The sequence below is a fragment of the Lepidochelys kempii genome, chromosome 6 (assembly GCF_965140265.1).
Source record: "Lepidochelys kempii isolate rLepKem1 chromosome 6, rLepKem1.hap2, whole genome shotgun sequence".
Taxonomy (NCBI): domain Eukaryota; kingdom Metazoa; phylum Chordata; order Testudines; family Cheloniidae; genus Lepidochelys; species Lepidochelys kempii.
In genome coordinates, this window is record NC_133261.1 from 122,744,140 (window position 1) to 122,766,001 (window position 21,862).

At 42.2% G+C, this 21,862-nt stretch overlaps 1 protein-coding gene across 11 annotated transcripts in view; it reads right to left on the reverse strand.

Moving 5' to 3' along the window:
* Positions 1-21,862, reverse strand: part of KIAA0586 (KIAA0586 ortholog) — a 134,118-nt gene that overhangs the window by 92,842 nt on the left and 19,414 nt on the right. For 8 of the 11 annotated variants that reach the window (XM_073349976.1, XM_073349975.1, XM_073349974.1 and 5 more), the window contains exons 7-13: positions 16,571-16,807; positions 15,279-15,450; positions 13,223-13,411; positions 9,388-9,508; positions 7,513-7,660; positions 5,767-5,808; positions 2,671-2,897 (exon numbers count right to left, since the gene is read on the reverse strand). In XM_073349976.1, the coding sequence (XP_073206077.1) occupies positions 2,671-2,897; positions 5,767-5,808; positions 7,513-7,660; positions 9,388-9,508; positions 13,223-13,411; positions 15,279-15,450; positions 16,571-16,807 (1,136 nt within the window). The remainder of the gene's footprint in view (positions 1-2,670; positions 2,898-5,766; positions 5,809-7,512; positions 7,661-9,387; positions 9,509-13,222; positions 13,412-15,278; positions 15,451-16,570; positions 16,808-21,862) is intronic. The other 3 variants (XM_073349981.1, XM_073349977.1, XM_073349972.1) reach the window with 2 other exon arrangements.

The window sequence follows — 21,862 nt, forward strand, 5'->3', positions numbered from 1 at the left end:
TGGGGATCCCGTCACAAAACACTTCTATCATTTCTGCATTATTATTCCTAATTCTACTATTTCCATTTAGTTGTGGACTAATGCCATTGCTGGCATTTTTTCCCCCCTTGTATACTTAACCTCTTTATTTTCCTGAACTCTGCCAGCCACAGATGTTGCCATATGTCCCTTTGCTTCCCTTATCAATTTTCTACAATCCCTAGCTTCTGATTTATATTCATTACTATCAATTTCCCCTTTTTTCCATATGTTGCCCAGTATGTTGCTCACAAACAGGGAAGAATTAGTGGGGGAAGCAAAAGTGGATGGGAATCTGGGAGGCAGTGACCATGAGTTGGTTGAGTTCAGGATCCTGACACAGGGAAGAAAGGTAAGCAGCAGGATACGGACCCTGGACTTCAGAAAAGCAGACTTCGACTCCCTCAGGGAACGGGTGGGTAGGATCCCCTGGGGAACTAACATGAAGGAGAAAGGAGTCCAGGAGAGCTGGCTGTATTTCAAGGAATCCCTGTTGAGGTTACAGGGACAAACCATCCTGATGCGTCGAAAGAATAGTAAATATGGCAGGCGACCAGCTTGGCTTAACGGTGAAATCCTAGCGGATCTTAAACATAAAAAAGAAGCTTACAAGAAGTGGAAGGTTGGACATATGACCAGGGAAGAGTATAAAAATATTGCTCGGGTATGTAGGAATGAAATCAGGAGGGCCAAATCGCACCTGGAGCTGCAGCTAGCAAGAGATATCAAGAGTAACAAGAAGGGTTTCTTCAGGTATGTTGGCAACAAGAAGAAAGCCAAGGCAAGTGTGGGCCCCTTACTGAATGAGGGAGGCAACCTAGTGACAGAGGATGTGGAAAAAGCTAATGTGCTCAATGCTTTTTTTGCCTCTGTCTTCACTAACAAGGACAGCTCCCAGACTGCTGCGCTGGGCTTCACAACATGGGGAGTAGATGGCCAGCCCTCTGTGGAGAAAGAGGTGGTTAGGGATTATTTAGAAAAGCTGGACGTGCACAAGTCCATGGGGCCGGACGAGTTGCATCCAAGAGTGCTAAAGGAATTGGCGGCTGTGATTGCAGAGCCATTGGCCATTATCTTTGAAAACTCGTGGCGAACGGGGGAAGTCCCAGATGATTGGGAAAAGGCTAACTTAGTGCCAATCTTTAAAAAAGGGAAGAAGGAGGATCCTGGGAACTACAGGCCAGTCAGCCTCACCTCAGTCCCTGGAAAAATCATGGAGCAGGTCCTCAAGGAATCAATCCTGAAGCACTTACATGAGAGGAAAGTGATCAGGAACAGTTAGCATGGATTCACCAAGGGAAGGTCATGCCTGATTAATCTAATTGCCTTCTATGATGAGATTACTGGTTCTGTGGATGAAGGGAAAGCAGTGGATGTATTGTTTCTTGACTTTAGCAAAGCTTTTGACACGGTCTCCCACAGTATTCTTGTCAGCAAGTTAAAGAAGTACGGGCTGGATGAATGCACACTATAAGGTGGGTAGAAAGTTGGCTAGATTGTTGGGCTCAACGGGTAGTGATCAATGGCTCCATGTCTAGTTGGCAGCCGGTGTCAAGTGGAGTGCCCCAGGGGTTGGTCCTGGGGCCGGTTTTGTTCAATATCTTCATAAATGATCTGGAGGATGGTGTGGATTGCACTCTCAGCAAATTTGCGGATACTAAACTGGGAGGAGTGGTAGATACGCTGGAGGGCAGGGATAGGATACAGGGGGACCTAGAAAAATTGGAGGATTGGGCCAAAAGAAATCTGAGGAGGTTCAATAAGGATAAGTGCAGGGTCCTGCACTTAGGATGGAAGAACCCAATGCACAGCTACAGACTAGGGACCGAATGGCTAGGCAGCAGTTCTGCAGAAAAGGACCTAGGGGTGACAGTGGACGAGAAGCTGGATATGAGCCAGCAGTGTGCCCTTGTTGCCAAGAAGGCCAATGGCATTTTGGGATGCATAAGTAGAGGCATAGCGAGCAGATCGAGGGACGTGATCGTTCCCCTCTATTCGACATTGGTGAGGCCTCATCTGGAGTACTGTGTCCAGTTTTGGGCCCCACACTACAAGAAGGATGTGGATAAATTGGAGAGAGTCCAGCGAAGGGCAACAAAAATGATTAGGGGTCTGGAACACATGACTTCTGAGGAGAGGCTGAGGGAACTGGGATTGTTTAGTCTGCAGAAGAGAAGAATGAGGGGGGATTTCATAGCTGCTTTCAACTACCTGAGAGGTGGTTGCAGAGAGGATGGTTCTAGACTATTCTCAGTGGTAGAAGAGGACAGGACAAGGAGTAATGGTCTCAAGTTGCAGTGGGGGAGGTTTAGGTTGGATATTAGGAAAAACTTTTTCACTAGGAGGGTGGTGAAACACTGGAATGCGTTACCTAGGGAGGTGGTAGAATCTCCTTCCTTAGAAGTTTTTAAGGTCAGGCTTGACAAAGCCCTGGCTGGGATGATTTAATTGGGGATTGGTCCTGCTTTGAGCAGGGGGTTGGACTAGATGACCTCCTGAGGTCCCTTCCAACCCTGATATTCTATGATTCTATGTTATTTTATTTTGTATAGCTGCCTTCACTTCAGCTCTAAACCAGGTCCATACTTTTTAACTAATAATATGAGTAGAGTAGAGTGGGTAGCAGCATGGAAGATTAAATGAAATTCCCACCTGTTTGTAGTCAAAGCATTAATAAAGGTATACATGGCATCTCCATCTTTTGCACGAATAATGGCTTCCAAATTTTCTTCGAGGACTTTTTTATTGTTTTGTACACCTCTTAAAATCCTTTCAGCATCCTTCAACACGGATTTTGGTGCTTTAACTGTCTGAAGAATAGATGGCTTGGAGACCTGAGGACATTCAGCAAAACTAGGTGCAACAACAGGGTTTGTCGGCTAAAATTTAAGAAAAACAATTATTATTTTAACATACTAAATCATTTTTCTAAACAGAGTACATTAATCTGATTTACTGTTGATCTACCATCAATTCTAAGGTCCAATCTAAGGTGGAGAGCAACTGGCATTGACTTGAAGCCTAAACTAAAGAGAGATCGGTGTCTTGCAAAGTTAGGGCCAATAGTTAAACAAATGGAAGGAGATCTGAAACTTGACAAACATTGAAGTATAATATATCACGTCTGAGTCACAATGCTGATAAAATATGAAAGCAATATAGCATGTGAAAAAGATGAAACCATTAAATCTAAAGAGTAGAAATCACATGTTAATCTCTCTGTACAACAGCATTAAAGCATAATTAATTTTAAAAGAATAGGGATTAATTTCTGCCTCCAGATAAAGGCACATACCTCCCACTGAAATCAATCTGGTCCTAAGGAATACCAGGTAACATAGCACTACATGACTCAGTAGCACTATATGCCACTGATGTTTACTTCTTTATAAGAAATACTGAAAAAACTACTAAAAGCCATTTAATTTGCAAAACATTTCACCAAATTGAAAAGAAAATTAGTAATTAAACCACTAAGTATGAACACAAAGGACACCAACGCACAAGAACACAGAGACTGGAACAATTACGGGTCTCATGCTCTTGTCTGGAACTACACAAAAGATGACGTTTGATCTCCAAGAAAAGAGGTGCGGAAGAGACGCAGGCAGATAACAATGCTCTTCTGGACATGCTAATGACCAGCTAAAGTGACCCCTGGCCATTTCTTAGGCCACGTCTATACTAGAAACTTATGTTGACTCAAGTTATGTAAGCATCTAGCTGCGGCAGTTAGTACATCGCTTGTGCGCCTGCATACTTGGCTCCTTGTATCAGTGGTGCACATACTACTCCTGGGGGAATTCTGTGCCAAAAAATATAAAAATTCTGCACACAACATTTGAAAATTCTGCATATTTTATTTTTAAAAGCAACACAATATAATCATGCCAGTTTCAATTATTTTGGTAATTTATTTCAAAGACTCTGTCAGCATGTATGTCTGTAACAATACAGACCAAAAAAAAAAAAGATTCTGGTAATTTTTTTTGACCAATGGATTTCTTACAAGGCATATTAATACAGAATGTTGTGTAATTCATTTAAATTACAATACAGAACTGTATTTCCTGCACCTGTCAGAAGCAGTGAAAAGGCTTGGGGGAGTCAGGGATAACAGAGGAGTTGAGGGAGAGGGAAGGAGCCTCGGAGTGAACCTGTATGGTGTTGGGAGTAGGTGGGGTTTTTTCTTGCGGGCGAGAGGGGGGGATTGTTAGGGTGTTGGGAAGGCTCCCACATGCAGACCCTGGCTGATCCCAAGCTTCTCCCATTCAGTCAGGAATGTCTGCTCCTGTCCCCATGGGTCTCTGCAGCCCCCCTTCCCTGCCCCAGGCTCAACGCCGTCACCCCGCTAGCTCCTGAGCTCATGCTCCAGTTTGTCCCCCGCACTAGCCATTCTGAACTCCAGTCTGTGAACCCAGCAGCCCTGTGTGCACCACTCTGTCCTAACCTGGCTCTGCGGGCAGGGAGCTGTGATGAATTTCTACTCCTGGGGGAATTCTGCAGCATTGGGCATAGAATTTTGTATTTTCCTGCATAAAATACATTTTGCTTAAGAAGTGCTGCAGTTCTGCCATTTGCCTACCAGAGGCTGTTGTGGTGCTAGAACAGTGGGAATGAACGCAGCTGGCTGTTCTGACACCACAGCGGCCTCTGGTGGGCAAAAGGCGGAACCACAGCACTTCTTAGGCAAAATGTTTTTTTATGCGGAAAAATACAAAATTATGCGAGTCAGAGGAATTCTGCGCATCCGCAGATGCGCAGAATTCCCCCAGAGTAACATACTCACCAGCAGTTCTTGTACTAGTGCAGAGCACAGTGCACCATGGGTAGCTATCCCACTTTGCAACTCGCCACTGTCCAGCACACTGTCTTTTGGGAAGTTCTGGCAATGCATCATGGGGTCAAAATGAATTGTGCAGGGGTGACTGGGAGCATGGAGTCAACTTCCCAGTTTACAACTGTCTCCACCCCATAATGTTATTTATATTTCATAATTTTCATGTCTTTTTTTCAAAATCCCTCAAATCCATGTGGCCTTCCTTGTTGTCTGCCATCTCGGACAGAAGCATGGATCCTGCACAGTTCTGCACTACTGTCGTGACCACTGCAAGCACAGGGTGCACAATCTTGACATATTTGCAGAGCTACAAGAAGAACTGAATGAGTGGGGAACATGACGATTGCTTGGAAGACAGATTGCCGTGGGACATAGTGAGAACAATTCAAGGTTGTTGGTGGCATTCATAGAGCAGCTGCTGATGGTGGAGTGCTGCTTTGGAAAAAGTCTCTTGCTTGACAAAACAAAAGAGAGACCAATGGTTCAGTACATGGGGCTTGATACTGCTTGGGGAGGAATGGGTATACTACAAATTATCTATCACCTTTATGTAAATTTTAATTTAAGACAAAAGCCAAGGTTAAAATATGTGCTCAATAAAACATCTGAAATTAGTGAAAAGGTGTAACATCAGGAATTTAGCTTTGGTGTATTTATATACACACACACAGAGCACAAAACAGTTATTACATTAGCAGTCCGCCTGATATAGAGTTAGGGGGGGCAGCATTTATAATCTGTTTTCCCAAGTACATTTCACTAAAACAGAATATCAAAAAGTCACAGAACTACTCAAACCCTACTTTGGACTACTTACTCTGAATGCAACAGACACCTTTTGAAAAAGATGAAGATAAAGGAAGAAACAGAGTTTCTATAAATTAAATTTAAAAAAAATCCCACTATACCTTAACAAAATCATTCATGTCTGATTTCCATGCCTTTGCTTCCTGAAAAAAAACAAAGACAGAAAAAGGTCCTTTGAAACTTCAACCATAAGTATCTATCAGAATTAAATTTAGTATTTAGAAGTTAGGTGAATAAAAAGTCTAGTTAAAATAGGTTGCATGATGTCTCAGCATGCTTCTCTTGGACAAGAGGAGCATCCTCAAGCACAACTCCATTTCTTTCATCTCACCTATCTGTCTATGGTACTTATGTGGCCCTCATTACCAGAATATCTGAGCACCTCACGATATTTAATGTCTTTATCTTCACAACACCCCCATTAGGTAGAGGAGAGCTATTTATTCCCATTTTACAAATGGGGAACTGAGACACAGAAAGGCAAAGTGACTTTCCCAAGGTCAGCCTGTCTGTTGCAAAGCAGAGAATTGAACCTGGGTCTCCCAAGTTCTAGGGTTGTGCCCTAACTATGGGACCATGCTTTCCTGTCTCAGACTTTCTATTTCTCTACATTTTCTAAGCTGGAATCATGTTTGAGCCTAAACTCTTCTTTTCCTCTTACATCTTCCATGTCTGCAAATCTACCTACCACTGGCTTCTCAACACTGCCTATTCCCCACCCCCCCAACCATCTCAACTTCATCTCTGCTAAAATTCTCATCTGTCTTCCAGCTGACTTTTCTTTCTAAACTGTTAAGCTGATTTGCTACAAACACTACACAGAGGAAGCCTGAAGGGTATCTGTGCGTGTCTTTGCTTCTTCCACTAATTAAATAGAGGAGATTCTTTCACCCCTTGCCCCTTGTTTAACCTGCCATCCCTTTCTCCTCTTTGGTCCTTTTAAGGCAAGTGCTCCAATATTTCCAAAGTACGGCGAGAGTAGAGCTAGTCTACTCTGTTCCACAGATAATGCTGTCACCATTAGCTCAGACCTTCTGATGCTGATGTAGCTCCCAAAGCCGTAGCACTATAGACATAGCACTAGATATTTTTTCCATTTAAGACATCTTAGCTCTGTACAGCCACTAAATTGTTTCATCTAGGTTTCATAAATAAAATATTAACTACACATAAATAGCTAAAGTGTCTTCATTTTTAAAAGCCAGTGACTAATCTTCACTGCTGCCAGCAGAGACCCATTTCAGTAAAAGGGACTAGCTCAGCAGCAGAAGAAACATGCAAATAACGGCGCCCCGGGTAGCACTTTGGAAATTGGACTATTTTACCATAAGAAACAGCTGACAAGGTGGGAAAAGGACTGGTTTAAAATCATCCCCCACATTTAAGAAATGCAATAACCCAAAGACTTTTCTCTCCAAAATGTGAATGGCACAATCAGGTCTGCAGCTAGAGTACTGGGGGAGAGAAGAGAGGACAGCAGAAAGCAGCATTTCAAAATCAAAACATTTAAAAAACTTAGAAGAAAAGTTTTTTACTAATACTATTACTGTGTAGACTGGATTTTTTAAGTTACTGCTTTGGTAAAGTAACATAGTGGCTTTATAATCCAGATACAAATCTGGATCCAGTATGTTTACTGGGAGATAATTATATCCCAGACCCAGAACCCTTTTCAGACTAGCAGGTTACAATTTTCAGCCAATTGCAGTAAGTAAACATACTTCTGTTTGGAGAGTTGGAAGCAAGGCCAATCTTTGTTGGTACCAGATATCATAATTCTGCTTACATTTGCTTATTTTTCTTATTGAAATGGTTAGTCATTCCAACAATATGGTCACTCACTTTACCTGTAGCATGCCATGCATTTCTTTTTTCAGCTGGCCAAGATCTTGAAGCACATCTTCTGCTTTCTTCACTGTTTTATTAATTGAATTGTAATCTTGGAGGGGGCCTTCAAAGGCAGGGATTGAGTCAGTTCGCAGGGCAGCAGGCCTGCTGAGAAGATTACATATTACTAAAATCTCACAGCTTCCTGATTGACTTTAGAAACAACTAGCTTCTAATTTGAGAATTTTAACATGGATTTGAACTTTGCACAAGTATCAGACCTTTACATAGAAAGGAAATTGCTTCTTCTCCCAGAGGCCTTGGCCAATTATATTGCTTCCTTTGTTTAATAGTTACAGTATTTACACTATCAGGAACGAGATAGAAAAATAGCAGTGATTAATTAATTTCCAAAGTGAAAAGTTTCTCAATTTTCCAACGTTACTTCAATTATTTCAATCTGAATTTAAGGTAGAATTTCACTGTTAATTAAATGAGAATATGGTGCAAAGTGCTTCCCCCCCACCAGATTACATGTTCAAGCCATCAGTGTAATATGTAAAAATGTAGTGAAATCATGACAACAAAAGGGTAATCTGGAAGAGGGGTCTTCAGACAGGAAGGATAAAATTTCCTGACCTGTTCTGAGGCTTAGAAACTGACTACACTAATAGTTACATTTTCCCTCTAGATGCAGTTTAAAAGAATATCCATACATTATTTTTAAGACAGTATATGAACCAGATTAGCAGTTTCTGATAAAACACCTTCATGCAAAGCGGCCAAAAGCTACCCTAACTGGAAAACAGAGAATTCCATTGGCATGGGTAACTCCCCATTGGAACACTGCCAATGTCACTGGCTCTAAGCCACTACCTTCCAGCCCTCTACAACACAGGGAATATACCCAGAAGAAGGGAGATCACCCACAGTGCTGTTGTACTCCAGTGAGCCCTTTCAGAGAGTGGTTACCAGCCATCATTACTTACAGCTGTCCTAAGGTTCCTCATGCTGTTGTAAAAACAAGCCCTTAGCAGCCCTGGAGATCATGGAAGCACAACAGCAGTATAAAGCCACCTTTGCTTCCCCTTTTTGGGTCCTGCACCAAGCACATCTTGGTCAGACCCAAGGCCCAGGCAGTGGTTCTCAACCCGTGGTCCAATCAGCACACAGTTGTGGCCCATGTGACATCCTCAGAGCCATACAGGTAGTATATATATTGTGTGGATGTGGCCCACATAACACAGAGAGCTGCATATGCAGCCCACAATGGTAAACAGGTTGAGAACCACTGCTCTAGTGCATCTCCTACCTATAATAGAGTGGTTCTCAACCTTTCCAGACTACTGTACCCCTTTCAGGAGTATGATTTGTCTTGCGTACCCCAAGTTTCACCTCACTGAAGAACTACTTGCTTACAAAATCAGACATAAAAATACAAGTGTCACAGCACACTATTACTGAAAAATTGCTGCCTTTCTCATTTTTACCATATAATTATAAAATAAATAGATATGGATTACAAATATTGTACTTACATTCAGTGTGATACATTACCTCGTTTTTCACTTATGAGCCTTGTCTGAAGCCGAAGGCCCGCCACCTGGGGCTGAAGCACATAACTTAGCTTCACAGGGCCCCCTCTGGTGTGAGGCCCTGGGCAATTGCCTTGCTTGCCACCCCCTAATGCTGGCCCTGTGCTTGCAACCCCATAAACCTGTCCTGCAACCCCCAGAGAAACATTCATCTAGATGAGTTAAGTATCCCCTAGAAGACCTCTGAGTAACCCCAGGGATACACGTACCCCTGGTTGAGAACCACTGTCTGGCACATACCTAAGTCATTTTAAAAATAAAAAGTCTATATGAACTTCTGATTCAGTCACATTTACTTACCACTCTCTCTCAGAATGCCAGGCCATTTTGGTATTGTTTAATGATGACTTCTCAGAAGACTCAGTTTGTCTCAATGGAGTTTCTTGAGAATTCAGAATCTGCTCCAGAAGTCTCCCTCCACCTACAGTAGGAAAAACATAAACAACATTATTAAGCATATTTAATACATTTAAGTGGCTTATTTTCATTTCAAGAAATAAATATTTCATTCATTTAAAAAAATAACCACTATACAATATTTAACTAGATTTATGAGAATATTGCAATGGAAACTATTTATCAATTTGGTTTTAAAAATCATAGAATCATAGAAACATAGCACTGGAAGGGACCTCGAGAGGTCATCTAGTCCAGCCCCCCTTTCTCTCCCCCATGATGAGGCAAAGTCAAGTATACCTAGATCATCCCTGACAGGTGTTTGCCCAAACGGTTTTTCGAAACCTCCAATTATAAGAATTCTACAACATTCTGTGGTAACCTATTCTAGTACTTAACAATCCTTAAAGATAGAAGGTTTTTTCTAATATCTAACCTAAACCACATTTCCTGCATTAAGCCCATTACTTCTTGTCCTACCTTCAGTGGACATGGAGAACAACAGCTTACCATTCTCTTTATAACAGCCTTTGACATATTTGAAGACTGTTATCAGGTCTTTAGTGAGTCTTCTTTTCTCAAGACTAAACAGGCCCAGTTTTTTTAATCTTTCCTTATAGGTCAGGTTTTCTAAACCTTTTATCATTTTTGTTGCTTTCATCTGGACTCTCTCCAATTTGTCCACATTGTTCTCAAATAGTGGCAACCAGAACTGGACACAGTACTGCAGCTGAGGCCTCACCAGCATCAAGTAAGATGGAACAATTTCTTCCTGTGAGGACACTCCTGTTAATATACCCAGAATAGTGGTCTTTTTCACAACTGCATCATGATGTTGGCTCATATTCAATTTCTGATCCTCTATAACCCTATATCCTTTTCAGCAATACTATTGCCCAGCTAATTATTCTTCATTTTATAGTTGAGTGTTTGATTTTTAATTCCTAACTGTAGTACTGTCCACTTGTCTTTACTGAGTTAATCTTGTTGATTTCAGGCCAATTCTCCAATTCAACAATGTCCTTTTGAATTCTAATCCTGTCCTCCGAAGTGCTTGCAACACCTCCGAGCTTGGTGTCATCCACAAATTTTATAAGTGTACTCTCCATTTCATTATCCAAAGTTATTGATGAAAATATTGAATAGTACCAGCCCCAAGGACAGATGCTGGTGGGGGATCCGAGTAGTTACGTTCTCCCAGTTTGACAGTGAACCAAGCTCCTCTTTCAGTATGGTTTTTCAACCAGTTGGACCCCCACCTTATAGTAATTTCACCTAGAAGCCATTTCCCCTATTTGCTTATGAGAATGTTATGTGGGACTGTGTCAAAAGCCTTGCTAAAATCAGAATATATTGTGTCTAATACTTATCCCCATCCATTAGGTAAGTAACCCTGTCAAAGAAGGAAATTAGATTGGTTTGGCATGATTTATTGTCGACAAATCCTTGTTGGCTGTTACTTATCACCCTATTATCCTCTAGATACTCCCAAATTTATTGCTTAATCATTTGTTACAGTATCTTTCCAGGCATTAAAGTTAGGCTGACTGATCTCTTATTCCCTGGCTCCTCTTTGTTCCCCCCTTTTTCAAATATAGGTACTATATTTGCCTTTCTCAAGTCCTCTGGGACATCACCCTTCCTCCATGAAATCCACAAAGATAATCACTAGTGCACTTTTACAGCACCAAAGAACATGCTATGCCTAAAAAACATTCAGGTATACTTGTTATTTTATTTATGACTCCTATGCAACAGTGAGATGAGAGGAATAACAAACAGGAACAAACTAAGATTGGAAGCCATACAACACATGGCAAAGGAAACAAACAGTTTTCACGAGACCAGTGAATAAGTGTATTTTATTTAATATGGGTTTATTTAGAGATGGGGCCCTCAAGCCAAGTCTATACTACAAAGCTTTGCTGGCACAGCTATGTTAGTTATGAGTGTTAAATAAATAAATGAAAATCAACCCCCTGACAAACATGATGGCATAAACAACCATGTCAACACAACTTATACTGGCAAGAGTCATTTTCCTAGTATAGCTATTTCAGCAAAGCCTTTGTATTGTACAAAAACCCTCAGAATGTCTCCAGACCCTAACATTTGAGAGTCTTAAAAGTCTAAACAGTAAGACAACCACCACTCACACTGCCAATGCCGCAACAACCAGACTCAGAGAAACATTTGGTCTTGGACCATTTGGGAATTTTTTAATTCCATTTTATAGTGGGTGCATTTTTATTGATGTGGGATACTTTTTGATGCTCTCCAGAAGCGATCTGAGAGACTTGAAGAGAAATATAGAAATATACACCAGGATAGGGAATGGAAAAGTGCAGAAAGGGAGAGGGAAAGTGGAATTAACTGGTGGAACACCGAGCACATGTAAGAAAATAGGTTTCAGAGTAACAGCCGTGTTAGTCTGTATTCGCAAAAAGAAAAGGAGTACTTGTGGCACCTTAGACCTCAAGTGAGCTGTAGCTCACGAAAGCTTATGCTCAAATAAATTGGTTAGTCTCTAAGGTGCCACAAGTACTCCTTTTCTTTTTGTAAGAAAATAATAAACAATGAGAACAGAGATGTAGTCAGGGATGAATGATGAGAAGATTCATTTTGATACAGAAGGTAAGAAGCCAGGAAAAGGATTCAAAGATGGAGTGACATGGTCCAAGAAGCGGGCAAGAAAGATTATTTTAGCCAGGGCCATTCTGTATGGACTGGAGAGGAGCAAGAGGGAAATCTGAGGGTCAGAGAGAAGGTTCCAGTAATCTAAGCAGGAGGTAACCAAGTGACAGACAAGCATTTTGTCCACAGGGTAAGAGTGCAAGGGCTGGATTATTTAAGGTGTCCTCAAAGATCACTCAAACTTAACCTGATGTTTGTGCTTTTTAAATATGGTGCTGAAAACTGAATTCTGGGCTGCCAAGTCAGTACCAAGTAGGGCTGTTAAACACCTCCTTTGTTCAACATACTCTTGTTTTTATTAATGCAATCCAGTATTCCATCTGCCTTTTGTGACAATGTTCAATTTATCTACCATTGTAACTCTTCTGACCTAGCCAGTACTCCCATATTCAATATTTGTGGGTATGATACTGCATTCCTACACAAACCACCTTACACTTGACTTTACTGCATTTTATTTAAGCTCATTCTACCACTGTAAATGAAGGCTGAACTGCACTTTAATCCTATCTTCTCAAGTGTCTGAAAGACCTTTAAGGTGTTCATCTTGCACGTTTTGGGCTCCCTTCAACATTCCTTACTCAGAAGTCGCTAGTTTTGCCTGAGTAAGGAGTAACGTATAGGGCCATTAAATACCACACTCACCACTTCATCCTTCAAGTCGAACATGAAAATATTAAATACTTTTGGACACAGAACAGACTCCACTCAACACCTGACTCCAACTTGACAACAACCCTTCATTAGTTACTTGGATATTTAATGTTAGGGTCAAAGTGCAATGGCAAGATGGTGGGGAAGCTCATCCAGAGTGTTCATTAACAGTACTGCCTTGAACTCCGGGAGTCGTTCATTTACTGCCAGCACTAACCTTTCACCAACACATTTTTAGAACATTTGAATGTGTATACCTAGATTCAGGTAATCCAATAAGGACTGTCTTCAGAGAACATGAAGATGATACAGGCAATAATAGCCACTGGCCATGCCTGTATCAGCAAAGGGACAAAGGAAGGCTATTTCTGAACTTTCCTCTGACTCTTACCCACAACACTTCCATATGCTGATTTGGGCACATTTTCCTTTTCTGCTATAGGTCTCTCTTTCTTTGAAATTTTCTGTGAAACTTTCATGTCTTTTGATACAGGTACAGGAGCATATCTCCGAGGAGCTGGTGTCTTCAGAGGTGATTTCTGTGTACGAACGCCATAATTTCCAAATTGACTTGAATACGCTTAAATTCAGGGGAAAAAAAAAGAACAATTTGTTTTTAAATCTGAAGTTATAAGATTGGTTTCCTTTTCAAAAAACTCTTCAAAAGCAAACAGAAGTTTAAAAAATCCCCACAGAAATACAAAAAATTTCCATTAGCAAGAAATTTTTTTTAAAAACAGGTAGTAACTTTGGTATTGAGAAAAGTAAGTGGCGTATATCTGTACTGGAGCTGGAAGGTGTTGTTCCCAGCTCGAGTAGACGCCCCATGCTAGCTCTGATGCAGCTGGGATCCACGCTAAAAACAGAAATGCAGCTGCTGCGGCATAAGCTGCAGCAGGGGCTAGGCACCTACGTCCATACCTGAGGCTCGGACGGGATCTTACTCGGGGCGGCTAGCCCCTCTCTCAGCTCACACTGCCACAGCTACACTTGTATTTTTAACACGCTAGGTCAACCAGAGCCAGCGCAGGTGCTTCTACCCAAGCTGGAAATTACACTTTCCAGCCCTAGTGTGATACAGCGTACTTCAAAATAACCCCCTGTAACCGCCTTATTTACCATTTTTATATGGTTATATATTTTGTACAAAGTATGCCTTGTGAGGTATCACTTGAAAACTCATGAGCGACTGAACATTATTATCATGTTAGCATGTGTGTATCATCATTGTATATGGAGTTATGAGATTTCGCTATGTTTACTTTGTTACTCAGCTTTTTGGGAGTCTGGGAAATGCCCACAGACCAGCTCCTCAGAAATAACAAAGTTCTTGCATGTAATCTCAAATGTCTTGTACACAGAAGGTGCGAGCAAGAAATTTACAATTCATCTGAGACACGCTTTGAATCTCACATACATAGGAGACTGCTCTGTCTATACCCCAGCAGGGGGAGAGGAGGGCATGGCGGGGGGGTGGGGGAGTTGCTCCTCAAGGAGAGGAGGAGGGTATAAAATAAGAGAAAATGGCATTACTTCTCTCTTTCCGCACCTCTAATGAAATAAGATTGCTTGAAAGACTTTGAACTGGGGAGATTGGTCCCAACTGGGGAGGGTATCCAGGCTGTGTACGAAGAACTGTGAACTGCCAGCAACATCCAGAGGGGCGAGAAAAGCTGTTTGCTTCAAATTTTACTTAACTTGGTAAAGTTTAGGAATTATATTGCAATTTTATCATTTCATTTCTTTTCGTAACCAATTCTGACCGTATGCCTGTATCGATTATCACCTAAAATCTTTCTTTCTATAGTTAATTAACGTAATGATGGACTTATGAGCTTGCTCTGTCCAAGGCAATCTTGAGCAGTGTAAGATGCACATTTCTGTGGTGCAAGGCTGAGGGGATTTGCAGGTGTCTTCCTGCTTACAGTTCAGGAGTGGCTAGGAGAACATTCATGTTACTTAGCTGGGTGTGCCTTACATGCTGATGGCTGCGTGAAAGCAAAGCCTGGAGGGGCTACTTTTCACTAGCATAGCAGTGTAAGAGAAGACCTAGGCTGAAGAATTAAGGGAGCACAGTGATTCCACAGTCCAGATTGTATCCTGGGAGATGTCACACCCAGGGCAGACAAACCCTAGCAAGAGTCCAGGGCAAGGTACAGCATGATCGGGCAGTGTACAAGTTTCCACATTCACTCTCTTTTATAGAACAGTCTTGGGCCTCTCAAATATAATCAGCTGGGTGAGCATAAGTATCCACTAAACTCCAAAATCTCACTTTAATTTGATATAAATGTTTTTAGTTTATGTATTACGCACTGTATTAAAGAAGGTAATATCAGTTGTGCAAAAATATTTGTTATCCCTTAGTAATATGTTGTCCTAAATTTTACAAAAGAAAGATTAAGACAGAAATAAAACTGAATATCTATATTAACTGAATTATTCACCTCGGGTGGGCACAGAGTTGGTAGAGAATAAATTCCTATGACATGAAGAGACTTGGCTGGTAAGTGGTTGCTGTAGCTCTGGGTTTGTAGAATGCTTTGCCACCAAATTGGAAGATGGTATATTAACTGGCTGGAAACCACCTGTGTTGATTGCAGAGCTAATGAGATGAGACTAAGAGACAAACGGTACCAAGTTAATTAAAAAAAAGAAAAGAAAGGAATTATAGCTATTTAACAAACTGAACAAGCAAATATGTAATATAATTGTTCTAACTGGAATCTGGTGGAAAAATCATAGACAGAGGGCTAAGAAAACTAATACTTCCTCATTGTTTTGAAAGGTAGAATAAAACAAAACTGACTTATAGGAATCTCCCCCCCACCCCACCCCCAAAAAAACAAAACAAAACAGGGAGGAATAAGTATTCCCATTCTAGCTGGTTCCCAAAAAACAGACACAGTAGGATAAGAGGGATTTTTTCCCCAAATTCTTAGGGTATGTCTATACTGCAATCGCAGAGTGTGATTACAGCTCAGGTAGACATACTCAATTTAGCTTTAATCTAGCTAGCCCGGGTAGTGGAACAGTGAAGCTATGGCAACACACGCTTCAGTACAGGCTGTTCAAACCCATCCGGAACTGTGGGTAATTACTCACAGAGCTAGTCTTCACCAAAATGCACACTGATGCAGATCCACTGCAGATTAAAGCGAGCTCAGGTATGTCTATCTATGCTACAATCACATACACACATGCCTGACAGCACTGTTATTAAGTTGAAAGCTTCCCAAACAATCTATTGTACTTGTTCCCATGACAGTGGTATCCAACGGCCTCACAATCTAATGTATTTATCTTCACAACACCCCTATGAGGTAAGGAAGTGTTGTTATCCCCATTTTACAGATGAAGAACTAAAACAGAGAAGCCCAGTGACTTGCTCAAGGTCAAACAGGAAGTCTGTGGCAGAGCAGGAATTTGAATCCCATTCTCCAGGTCTAGGCTAACCACTAACCACTGGATCATCCTCCCTCTCTGGAACTAGGTCATAAAACCTCTCTGTCCTATACCACACATTCTCCTCTACAATTTTAACTGCTTAGACAGGTAAAAAGCCACCAAACTAATCTCCCTGGCATAGACATATGGGCACAATAACAATCTCATACATGTGAAAGTACTGTTGCAGCTTTACTCAGTTAAAGAAATTTAACAACAAACTTCAGTATAACTAACGCCAAGACACAGAGGCAGAGAAACAGCAAGAAGCTCTATATTTCTATGCAGGTACCTGAATATGTATTTGTTGCTGTTGTAACTTTTCAAGATGCTGAATCCGCTGTTCCATGAACACATTCATCTGTTTTTCAAGTTCGTTAACCTTGTCATGACAACGGGATCTCTCCTGTTGTTGAGTCTTTATATTTGTTTGCTGTTCTGCAACGCGTTGCAGCTGCTTGTCCGTCTCCTGGAGTTTATTGAGTAATGCTGAAACAGAGTTAACTTTTGCTTCCAAATCGCTTTGAACCTGAGGAAAAAAAATTAGACTCTCTATATAGTTCAAAGAGAAGTATAGTTATACATTTTTAAAACTCTTGAGTTTGAAACCTGAGGCAAGAGGAAGTAGGTATTAATGCCATTCCTGTTTGTTCCCAATATCCCTCCCCCACCATCACATCACACACTTTTTGGCATCTATATTTTCTTCAAAAGATACAAATAATAATAGTCCTGATTTGGGATGATTTAACGCCACAAGAGAACCTTTCCAAAGATAAATACAGCATTAAAAAGTTAGTGTTCATTAGTGCCAAGCCACATTTTACCCAAATAAAATGAACAAAAACATCCCTTAAAATAGGCAGTACCCAACATTATCAGATTGCTACAGACTTTCTTTTTATGTTAAACCAATCTTTACATTAACTCTCATTGGCAAAAAACCCCAAAACTATAGCATATAATTATCACCCTGAGAAAACTGTGGGTTTGTTTTTCTAAAAAAAAAGTCACAGCAGCGCCATGGGTGTTTGAATTTAACAGCATATACGTAGCTGCAGAGTCTTTTTCCCCCTCTGCTCCAAATGCTGCCATTTTCCCAACAGCAGGGAGGCAGAAGCAGGCATTCTCACTTCCACCTCCCTGCCAAGGTCACCCCTGCTCACAGGGTTACTGTCTCATCATCCGTTGCAGTTCGTCCAGCCCAGCCTAGAACAGGGATTGGGGTTGCCTCGCCCCACACTCAGCTACAGACCAAGACTGCTGCACAGTTGCTTCCTGTCCAATTCGCAGGGAGAGTGGGTGGCACAGACAATGCACAGCCATTAGGAGCTCTGACCCACCCCATAGCAGTGCCCAGTAGGCAAAGGAGCTGAGACCAGGATCCGCTGCTTGGAACACAAGAGAAGATGAGAGAGGGCCCTGCCCTGGCAGGGGGATCCGCGTGAGACTGTAATCCATCCCTGTTCAATCTTGCTGCTCAGTATGATTCTCATTGCTGCTTATGTCCCTATGTAGGCCACTGCTTCTGGTGCAAGGCCACAAGCACAGACTGTTGGGACCACAACATCATGCATACTTGGGATGACCAGCAGTGGGTCCAGAACTTTTGCATGAAGAAAGCCACATTTCTGGAGCTTTGTGAGCAACTTGCCCGCATCCCCCAGCGTAAAGAGACACATCTGAGGTCATTCTTGGCAGTCCAGAAGTGGGCTGCTATAGCTGTCTGGAAGCTGGCTACTCCAGACTGCTAGAGGTCCATTGGCAAACAGTTTGGAGTTAGAAAGTCGACCGTGGGTAAAGTGGTGGCAGAGGTAACTGAAGCAAACAGGCATGTGGGTTACCCCAAAGTGGCTGGCATTAAAGATATTCCAAAGGTAATGGCTGACTTTGAGAGAATGGGGTTTCCTGACTGGGGGGGCCATTGATGGCATTCAGGTGCCCATAATTTGCCCTCCTCAAGAAGCACACGAGTACATAAACCACAAAGAGTACCACTCCATTGTTATGCAGGCACTCATGGATCACAGAGGCAGATTTATGAATGTCAGATTGGGCTGTACAGGAAAAATGCATAGATTCATAGATACTAAGGTCAGAAGGAACCATTATGATCATCTAGTCTGACCTCCTGCACAACGCAGGCCACAGAATCTCACCCACCCACTCCTGCGAAAAACCTCTCACTTATGTCTGAGCTATTAAAGTCCTCAAATCGTGATTTAAAGACTTCAAGGAGCAGAGAATCCTCCAGCAAGTGACCCGTGCCCCGTGCTACAGAGGAAGGCAAAAAACCTCCAGGGCCTCTTCCAATCTGCCCTGGAGGAAAATTCCTTCCCGACCCCAAATATGGCGATCAGCTAAACCCTGAGCAAATGGGCAAGATTCACCAGCCAGATACTACAGAAAATTCTTTCCTGGGTAACTCAGATCCCACCCCATCTAACATACCATCACAGGCCATTAGGCCTGTTTAACATGAATATTTAAAGATCAATTAATTACCAAAATCATGTTATCCCATCATACCATCTCCTCCATAAACTTATCGAGTTTAATCTTAAAGCCAGATAGATCTTTTGCCTGCACTGCTTCCCTCAGAAGGCTATTCCAAAACTTCACTCCTCTGATGGTTAGAAACCTTCGTCTAATTTCAAGTCTAAACTTCCTGGTGGCCAGTTTATATCCATTTGTTCTTGTGTCCACAATTGGTGCTGAGCTTAAATAATTCCTCTCCCTCTCCAGTATTTATCCCTCTGATATATTTATAGAGGGCATGATACCAGTGTTTTGCCGCTCAGAAGTCTACATTCATAGACAAGCTGGGACACTATTACCACCAAATGACATTGAATTAAATAGTGTTACTGTCCCCATTGTTCTTCTGGGAGATCCTGTGTATCCTCTTTTGCCTTGGTTTCTGAAGCCATGCCCTGATTTCAGAGGCCCTGGCAAAAAAAAGAGATATAATTACACTCCCAGCAGGTGTAGAATGGTTGCTGGCAGATAGTAACGCCTAATAAGACAGAATTATTTCAGGGGCAGATAAAGATCTGCAAAGTCAACAGACACCTGATTCCCCAGAGGCCCGAGATATATAAATCAGAAGTAAGAAAACCAGGTAAGTATCTACGTGCTTATATGACCCTCCATCACCGCCATATCTAAGCACCTCAAACATTACTGATTTTACCCTCACAACACCTATGAGGTACTGTGCGGGGTTTGCAGACCCCTCCTTAAGACTAAAGCAGTGATGGAACTGGACCAAGAAGGCCCTGCCCCTCAGCAGCTGCAGAGCATGCTCCAAATGGAAGACCTGCTTACAATGGGACGGTGGCAATCAAGTGGGGAGAGAGTGAAGGAGAGGCTATCTACAGGAAGAAAGCCAGTTAGTACCTTCTGGAACACAGGAATCCACAGAGGAAGGACCTAGACCGTGGGTAACGCCGAAATGGGCAGCAAGGCTAAAATCATAGGACACTGAAAAGGGAGGACTGGGAAGGTCTGACAAACTATCTGAATTGCTGAGACTGTTTGAATAATCCTCTGTGAGGAATGAAGCAGAGGGCTGTGGCCATGCCCCAAACTGAAGAGAACACCGGACGGTGGGTATGAAGTGGCCCAGGGTAGGCTGATCTGGATATCAGCTAGAGGGGACAGAAACAATTCCCACTCCTCCCCACTTAGGCCCTGGGTTGACAGTCAGTGGAAAGGGTGGGCCTGGGTTTCCCTACCCTTCCCTCCACCTTAGACTGATCAGGGGCAATCCAGAGAAAGACAGATTGACTTGGTTGCCAGGGCTTCATATTGCTTGATAAACCTCCCCCTCCCGCTGCCACAGGACTCTAGAGACTGAGTCATGGCCTGCCTACTAGGCCTCCTGGCCCCTACATGAACCCTACAGGTACTATCCCTATTTTCACAAATAAGGAACTGAGGCACAGAGAAATGTAGTAACTTGCCCAAGGGCACACAGGAAGCCTGTGGCAGAGGTGGGAATTGATCCTACATCTCCTGAGTCCCAATCCAGTACCTTAACCCCAAAATCATCTTGCTTCTCTCCCATGCTATCTAGAGCATACCTGTGTGTGAACTCTGATCTTCAGGAAACTGCTATACACATTATGTTGACTGCATGCTGGAGGTTTTTTAAATGAGCAGTAAGAAGACTGATCAGTGTCTCTTTTTGAGATACCAGATGAAAACTGCCTCTTGACTCTACAGAAATTCACCGGAATCAAACCTCATTTATCATTGTACTCTCCAGTTAACACAAACCTGACCTCTCTTTTTTGGATTCTGCAAAATAGAGTTACATCTCAATAAGAAGTTAGGCAAAGTTCCTTCTTTCTGGCTTGAACATTGATAGACTGACCAACCAGGCACAGCCACATTTGAATTACAGATGCGGTGTTTTGTCTAAAGTTTTGGCCATCCAGTTTTTATTAAGGAGATTTACACAATAGACAAAAAGTTAAAGCTACACCAAAGGGGATCTATAAACAGCAGCGTAATCTATCAAACATGGGCTTTCTCCCATCCTATTCACTACTGTCAAGGTTCCTCCCCCACTCTGAACTCTAGGGTACAGATGTGGGGACCTGCATGAAAAACCTCCTAAGCTTATCTTTACCAGCTTAGGTCAAAACTTCCCTAAGGTACAAAATATTCCACCCGTTGTCCTTGGACTGGCCGCTACCACCACCAAACTAATACTGGTTACTGGGGAAGAGCTGTTTGGACGCGTCCTTCCCCCCAAAATACTTCCCAAAACCTTGCACCCCACTTCCTGGACAAGGTTTGATAAAAAGCCTCACCAATTTGCCTAGGTGACTACAGACCCAGACCCTTGGATCTTAAGAACAATGAACAATCCTCCCAACACTTGCACCCCCCCTTTCCTGGGAAATGTTGGATAAAAAGCCTCACCAATTTGCATAGGTGACCACAGACACAGACCCAAACCCTTGGATCTGAGAACAATGAAAAAGCATTCAGTTTTTTACAAGAAGACTTTTAATAAAAAATAGAAGTAAATAGAAATAAAGAAATCCCCCCTGTAAAATCAGGATGGTAGATATCTTACAGGGTAATTAGATTCAAAAACATAGAGAACCCCTCTAGGCAAAACCTTAAGTTACAAAAAAGATACACAGACAGAAATAGTTATTCTATTCAGCACAATTCTTTTCTCAGCCATTTAAAGAAATCATAATCTAACACATACCTAGCCAGATTACTTACTAAAAGTTCTAAGACTCCATTCCTGGTCTATCCCCGGCAAAGACCCAGCATACAGACAGACACAGACCCTTTGTTTCTCTCCCTCCTCCCAGCTTTTGAAAATATCTTGTCTCCTCATTGGTCATTTTGGTCAGGTGCCAACGAGGTTACCTTTAGCTTCTTAACCCTTTACAGGTGAGAGGAGCTTTCCCCTGGCCAGGAGGGATTTCAAAGGGGTTTACCCTTCCCTTTATATTTATGACAACTACGTACTGCACAACATCGCACAACATCACACTATCTACTGTGACACTTCCCAGGGTACCCTGGGCTGTGAGGCACCTCACTACCACCTGCT